Consider the following 7,886-nt stretch of genomic DNA (forward strand, 5'->3'; position numbering starts at 1 on the left):
TCTTGAACTCACAGAGATCTGCCTGCCTCTGCCTCTCGAGTGCTGGGATTAAAGGTGTACACCACCATGCCCAGCATAAATAAAATATTTTAAATAAATAAATAATTTCTTTTAATTTGAAAAAAAAAATCACAACTGACAGAAACACAACCTAGATTTAAATCAAGACTCTCAATGGCCTGTCCCCACCCCTTTATCCTCAAACCTCCCGTGCAGCCAGGGCTCCAAACCTGAGATGTCCACTGGCATGGAGATGCAACGGCTCAGCAGAGGGGCTGATGGAGTGTCTAGGGACGTAGGCTTCACAGGATCCCCTAAGGGGAAGACAAGAGCTCAGTCTTCTGCCCTCAGATATATAGGCTTCCAGCTAGGATTGGAGGGTAAGGATCAGAGGGGGCCTGGGGCAGGATCAATTTAAAATCACAAAACTGGGCCAATGAGATGGCTTAGTGAGTAATAGTGTCTGCTGCTAAGCCTGACAATCTGAGTTCAATTCCTGGGATCCACACAGTAGAAAGAAAGAAGACTCCTGCAAGTCGGCCTGACCTCCACACACATGCTGTGGCACATGCAAACCCACCCACACCTACAATAAATAAATAAATGCAAAATACACAAAATTGAAGGATAGGAGGCCAGAAACCAGACACGGAGTGTGGTCCCTGAGTGTGGGTGGCAGGTAGGGGGGTCTCATCAGGTACCTGCAGGTCCAGGCAGAGGGGCTCCAGTGGGGTCAGGTGGACGCCCGGAGGTCTCCCTTGTGGCCTCCTCAGTAGCCGAGGTACTGACCATGCGCTTAGACCCACGCACAGGACTGGTACGGGTTGGAAGGCCAGGGCTGGGGAACAGGCGAAGCGGCTGGATCTCCTGGGGTGGGGAGGTGGATAAAGACCAATTTATAGCATATCTAAGTGTCCCTCATCCTGTCCACATCCCCGGGTGCTCAGATCCAACTCACATGGCTGAAGAGTTCATTGGTCAAACCCAGGTAGTTGTGAAGTGCCAGAAAGGTGACTCTCTGCAGCCTTACCATGATGATCTGCAGGGGTGGGGGTGTGACCAGAAGGGGGTGGGATCAGATGAGTGGGTGGAGCCTCCAGGAGAATGAGGCTGAGGTGCTTATTGGGCTCAGTCAGCACCCACAGTATGGCTGCTCCAAGAGATAAGCTCAGCTTAACCACAACACCAGCATTTGCTGGTAGCTAAACTTCAGGGTGTTGATGCCTGGGATAAGTGGGGTGGGGACAAGGGTGGGGTGCCCCCACCACCCCTAGAGGGAAGCAAAAGGCCAGCTGACCTGCACCACCCGCACCAAGCTCTCAGGGTACTTAGTGAAGACAGCTGAAAAGGCTTCCACTGGAAGTCGCAGCACTGTGGAATCCCGGGCAGCCCGAGCAGATACGGTCCTCTGAGGATGCTGGTGACCCTTTGGGGTACACATGAAAAAGGACAAGGTCAAGGGCTGTGAGTCTCCTCACTGCTCCTCCCACACTTCTGGGCTCAAGGGACCAGAAATGGGCCTCACTCTCTCCACTTCAATCCTATCGCATGGAACTCACAGTGATGACATCCAGGATGCTCAGAAGGCTGTTGACACTGTCTCCAGGGACCACTTCCTTCACCACACATTCCTTCCCGTCCTGAGACACAGGGGCCAGTGAGCAATGCTGGCCTCCTCCTGGTGGCTGCCACTGGACCCCATCCCTACTCATTCACCCCGGTCTGGTCACTGAATCCACCAACTTCCTAACCAGCCACTGTTTCTTACACTAACCAGCTATGCGGAGTGCTCTCAAATGGTCACTCGGTCCCTTGATAATTTTTAAATTTATTTTATTTATTTTTATTTTTAATTTTTTGTAGTTCTGGAATTGGAATCCAGGGCCCTGTACGTACTAGACAAGACCTCCCCACTGAGCCACACCCCTAGCTCCTCACTGGAGGATTCTAGGTAAGGATTTTACCACTGAGCTCTGCCTCCAGCCCTCATTTGCCTGACTTCTGACTACAGCAGTGTCTAATCCAGGAGCCAGCCCCAGTGCGCAGCTCCCCCCAGTGGCCCTCCTACTCACAGGCCCTGGCAGGCAGAGCTCCAGCAGCCCATCCTGAACCACGTAGATGCTGGCATCTGGTTGGCCTGGCCGGAAAACGTAGTCACCCTGTCCCAGACGCTGGAAGACCATGTGCCGACAGAGCTCCAAGAAGAGTGGTTTCTCAAAGTGACCCAGCACCCTATTGGGTGGGTGGTGGGAGAGGGATGCAGGTGAGGGTAACCTCTGGCTCTATAAGAACCCCCAAAACAACCCAGGCCCAGGACACTCACCGAACGTTCTTCAACATGTACAGCACCTCAGAGGGTAGGTGGGAATTGGCTAGGTCACCCTCTGTGAGGTCAGCCTCCAGAACCGAGGGCGGGGGTTCCTTCCGCTGTAGGGTCGGGGTCTCCTTCTGGATCCGCAAGATCCTGGTGGGAGGAAGGATGGGAGGGATGACAGAGAGAAGGTTCAGAGAGAACTAAGACACCTACTTACCCCCTTCCTTCTGGTTCATACAGAGAAAACTCTCGCCCACTGTTCAATTCAGGCCCTATGTACTTTTTTTGCAATTTTTGAATAATGTAGTTTGATGGTATTTAGATCCCCTCCTCTATCCACACATTGACCTACTGCTCCCCCCCTAACTTAATGTACTCATATATATATAATATATATACTATATATATAATACAGCCTATAGACTCTGATTTGTGTTCCCAAATGTCCCTCAGTGTGGGTCCGTCCACTGGGCCCACCAAAAGTCCCGTCCCTGTAAGACACTGTCTTTCCCCCTCCCAGCACCATCAATTGCCAAAAGTTCCTTAGGTTGGGTTGGGAGTTCTCACCTACTTTCCCATGTCTATGTTGGGATTTTGTCTGATTTGAACTTGCATGGGAATTGTGCATGCTGTCACCATTGCTGAGCGTTCATATGAGCAAATGACCAGCTATCTGGAAGACTATATCCTTGAGGTCATCCACCCCTTCTGGTTCTTACAATCTCTCTACCTCCTTTTCTGAAATGATCCCTGAGCCTTGAGGGGCAGAGGTTTGAAATAGGTATACTCTGTGACTCTTGATCTGTGCACACTGTCCAATTGTACATTTCCTATGTACTTTCATAAATAAAATTTTATTAACATATGCCCATGTTCACTCATTCACATATCATTTATGGCCACCATCCTGCTTCAAAGGTAGACATGAGTAGCCAGGACAGAGACTATATGTGGCCTACAAAGCCTAAAATGTTTACTGTGTGTACTTTTTGTTGTTTTTGTTTTTTAGATTTTTGAGTCAAGGTCTTCCTGTAGCTCCACCTGGACTGGAACTGGCTATGTAGACCAGGCTGACCTCCATCTCTTGATCTCAAAGAGATCCACTTGCCTCTACCTCCCAAGTGCTTGGATTAAAGGTGTGTACTAACACACCCAGCTCTACTATGTGCCCCTTTTTTTTTTTTTTGGTCTTTTTGACACAAGGTCTCCCTGTAGCCCCAGGTGGCCTGGAACTCACTATGTAGACCAGGCTGGCCTTGGCCTTGAACTCACAGAGATCTTCTGCCCACACCAAGTGCTGGGATTAAAGGGGTGTACCACCATGCCCGACCTACGTGTTCTTTTAAAGAATAAATTTACGGTGTAAATTTCTAGAATTATTTCTCCACCTGTCATATGGTCCTGGAACAGACCCCCCTAGATTTGTTTTGGTTTTATGTGTATGAGTGTTTTACCTGCATGCATGCAAGTGTACCACATGCATGCAATGCCTGCAGAGGCCAGAAGAGGGTGTTGGACACCCACTGGAACTAGAGTTAGGAACCGTTGTGAGCCATTTTGTGGGTGCAGGGAACTAAACCTGGATCCTCTGCAAGAGCAGCCAGTGCTGCTGAGCATCTCTCCAGCCCATTTTTTTTTGTTTGTTTGTTTGTTTTGAGACAGGGTCCCACTCTGTAGTCCTGACTGGTCTGGAACTCACTATGTAGACCAGGCTGGCCTTGAATTCACAGGAAACTTCCTGTTTCTGTTTCCCAGCTACTGACATTAGAGGCATGTACTACCACACCTGACCTGGACCCTCTAATTTTTCAAGGTTTCATTTATTCTTTCATAATTACACACACACACACACACACACACACACACACACACACACACACACACACTCTGATCATATACCCCCATTACCCTAACTGCCCTTCTCCTTCTACCAAACCCCTTGTTCCCAAAAAGACCCACCACCATTTTCACGTGTTGTTTGTATGTCTGCGACCCACTGCCACTTAATTGGGGTTGCTTGCATGAGCATGAGTGGAGTTATTTACCAGAGTAAGGGCAACTTACCAGTGGCTACACCACTGAGGAATACAAACCCCTCCCCCAGCAACCACTAACTGCTTAGAGCCCCTCTTCCTGGGAATCCTGACACTGTCATGCCAGTAGTTCAGACTGGAATCCTGACCTAGCCTCTAACATTGGCATGCCTCTGAAACTTCCAGTTAAATGAGAAGACCCCACACAGAGATTTCTGCTCTCAGTAAAGATCCTTCAGTATGGAGCTGTCAGTGTTCAGAGGTTTACAAGTACTGGCTGCTCTTGCAGAGAACCTGGGTTTAGTTCTTAGTACCTACATAGTAGCTAACAACCATCCATAACTCCAGCTCCAGGAGATTTGACACTGTCTTCTGACCTCCAAGGACACTGAACACACATGATGCATTCACATACAAGCAGGCAAAACATTCATACACATAAACTAAAAATAGATGGACATGGTGGTACAGGCCTCTCATCCCAGCACTCAAGAGGAAGAAGTAGATGGATCTCTGACTCCAAGACACTATGCATGTAGGTCTGTAAATGAGCTACAGCCCCATTCAGTTATTTCATTCTTTTCTTTTAAATTTTTCTTTAAATTTTTCTTTATTATTTTTATTTTATGTGTATGTGTGTATTGCCTGCATGTAGGTAAGTGCACCTGTGTCATGCAATGCCTGTGGAGGACAGAAGAGGCTGTCAGATCCCCCTGGAACTGGAGTTACAGACAGCTGTTAGCTGCCATGTGGGTGCTGGGATTTGAACCTGGGTCTTCTGCAAGAATAGCCTGTGTTCTTAACTGCTGAGCCATCTCTCATTATTTATTTAAACATTCTGCCCTTCAAGTATATCCTACTCATCCCTTTTACTTAAAAGCATTTTTATTGGAAAGAAAAAAAAAAGAAGGTGGAGAGATGGCTCAGCAATTAAGAACATTAACTGCTTTTACAGAGGACCTGAGTTCAATTCCCAGCACCACATGTGGGCTAAACACTGTCTGAAACTCCAGTTCCAGGGGATCCAACGCCCTCTTCTGGCCTTCACCTGCATTGCATAACACAGGTGCACCTACATACATACAGGTAAAACAGTCATACACATAAAAATAAAAAAATAAATAATTTTGGGGCCAGGCATGATAGCACACCCCTTTAATCTCAGCACTCGGGAGGCAGAGGCAGGCAGATCTCTGTGAGTTCGAGGCCAGCCTGGTCTACATAGTGAGTTCTAGGCCAGCTGGGGCTACAGGGAGACTCTGTCTCAAAAAACAAATAAATAAATAAAAATAAAAAAATAAGTAAAATACCCAGCTTTTTTCATGTGGGTCCGGGGGAGGGGGTCAAACTCAGGTCCTCATATTAGCCAGGTGAGTACTTTACCAACTGAGTCATCAGCTTAGCACCTGATCCTAGAAAATAGAGACAGTCCTCTCTCATGGAGAGAGCTGTGATATTATGGCTTATCATGGGGAGTCCAGGGCTGATCCCCTGGCGTGAAATTCACCCTGGACCCCATGATGTAAGATCCCAGAAGCACCTCTCAGTTTACAGAGACACCCCCTGCCCCAGAATAGTCTTCTCAGAGACTGACAGCCACCTCTGAAATACCCTGTGTTTCTAATGCAAAGAGATTCTTTTATTTTATATTTTTTTTTCTTTTGAGATAGGGTCTCACTATATAGCCCTGGCTAGTACAGAACTCACTATGTAGACCAGGCTGGCTTCAAACTCAGAGATCCACTGGTCTCTGCCTCCTCCTGAATGCTGGGAGGTGTACACCAGGCTCTATTTTAGTTTTCTAATTCCTTATTTATTTATTTATTTATTTATTTATTTATTTATTTATTTATTATTTGTGTGTGTGTAGGTCAGAGGACAACTTAGAAGAGTCAGTTCCCTCAGGTTGTCAGACTTGGCAGCAAGTGTCTTTACCCACTGAACCATTTCTCGATCCACAAAGAGATTGATTTTGTTTATTTTTATTTTATGTGTATGAGTGTTTTGTCTGCATGTATGTATGTGCACTTGCATTGTGCAATGCCCATGGAGGCAAAAAGGGGGTGTTGGATCCCCTGGAACTGGAGTTAGGGATGGTTGTTAGCTGCCATAGTACTGGGAATTGAGCCTGGGTCCTCTGGAAAAGCAGTCAGTAGTACTCTTAACCACTGAGTCATCTCTCCAGCCTCTTTTCCTCATAAACATTTTAGAAAATTATTATTATTCTGGGGGAGAACTATCCCCTCTAATTCTCAACAATGGACCCCGTGTGCTGCACTATCAACATGCTAAGTAAGATGTTCCTGTTGGTGCAATAGTGGAGTGCCTAGTGTATGACTGGATATAATGCCCACTCCTAAAGGTGGAACACACAACTGGTACTGTAGACCAGGTCAACCCCCTATGAATGTGATGCACCTGCTAAAGTACCATCCAAGCATTTGTGTTTACGCCCATAGGTGAAGTTATTATGGCAGCCACTGTTTAGATGTTCTTGCTTCTTGCTGCTTGTCTTTTTGTAGTAGATGGACTCCCACTGAAATGGACCAACAGACCATGGAAAACAGATGATGCAGAGACCTGAAAGTTCAGGCCTTGCCACTATGGGAGGAAGATCATCCCACACCCCCCTTCAAGGCTCAGGGACATTTTTGGAAGAGGTTGGCAGAAAGAATGTAAGAGCTGGAGGAGGGGGTGGAGTGTTACCTGTAAGTGTCCTCCAACCACTATGTTGGCAAGCTATAGTCACACCTTCTTCCCACACTCACCCAAGGAGTCCATCGGGGAGTCAGTTACCTCTCCTACCCAATCAGTCAACCAGCTGCATGTGAGGGAGTGGATAAAGGTATATAAGCTGAGGCTATGAGATACCTCTCTCGCCATTTTGTGCAGGTGTCTGGAAGTCATAGGATCTATAACTGAGTGTGGACTTTCCAGCACAGCCATAAATGGGGAGGGATCCCCACTCTTCCATAAATAAACCCCGTACCCTATGCTTTGTTAGCAAGCCCAATAAACTTGTTAGGATTTTCCAAAAAAAAAAAAAGCAAATTATTATTATTATTATTATTGGTCTTTTTGAGACAGGGTCTCCCTGTAGCCCCAGCTGTCCTGGAATTCACTATGTAGACCAGGCTGGCCTTGAACTCACAGAGATCTTCCTGCCTCTGCCTCCCAAGTGCTGGGATTAAAGGGGTGTGCCTCCATGCCCTACCCAAAAATTATTTATTTATTTTTATTTTTGTGTGTATGAGTGCTTTGCCAGCATGTAAGTGCACCTGACATACAATGCCAGTGGAGGCCAGAAGAGGGTGTTGGATCCCCTGGAACTGGAGTTTCAGACAGTGGTTAGCCCACATGTGGTGCTGGGAACTGAACTCAAGTCCTCTGCAAAAGCAGTCAGTGTTCTTAACTGCTGAGCCATCTCTCCAGCTTCCAATACAATATTTATTTATTTATTTATTTATGTATTTATTTATTTATTTGGTCTTTTTGAGACATGGTCTCCCTATAGCTCCAGCTGTCCTGGAACTCACTAT

The 7,886-nt window shown here is 46.8% G+C and overlaps 1 protein-coding gene across 10 annotated transcripts in view; it reads right to left on the reverse strand.

Moving 5' to 3' along the window:
* The window catches only part of Pnpla6 (patatin like phospholipase domain containing 6), a 36,460-nt gene that overhangs the window by 24,232 nt on the left and 4,342 nt on the right, over positions 1 to 7,886 (reverse strand). For 9 of the 10 annotated variants that reach the window (XM_008844547.3, XM_029569057.1, XM_029569058.1 and 6 more), the window contains 7 exons: positions 2,324 to 2,464; positions 2,073 to 2,232; positions 1,560 to 1,640; positions 1,298 to 1,426; positions 959 to 1,039; positions 702 to 867; positions 231 to 314 (listed from right to left, as the gene is read on the reverse strand). In XM_008844547.3, coding sequence (XP_008842769.1) covers positions 231 to 314; positions 702 to 867; positions 959 to 1,039; positions 1,298 to 1,426; positions 1,560 to 1,640; positions 2,073 to 2,232; positions 2,324 to 2,464 — 842 coding nt within the window. The remainder of the gene's footprint in view (positions 1 to 230; positions 315 to 701; positions 868 to 958; positions 1,040 to 1,297; positions 1,427 to 1,559; positions 1,641 to 2,072; positions 2,233 to 2,323; positions 2,465 to 7,886) is intronic. The other variant, XM_029569059.1, reaches the window with a different exon arrangement.

The sequence above is a fragment of the Nannospalax galili genome, unplaced genomic scaffold, assembly GCF_000622305.1.
Source record: "Nannospalax galili isolate Female #2095 unplaced genomic scaffold, S.galili_v1.0 scaffold262, whole genome shotgun sequence".
NCBI classification, from domain to species: domain Eukaryota; kingdom Metazoa; phylum Chordata; class Mammalia; order Rodentia; family Spalacidae; genus Nannospalax; species Nannospalax galili.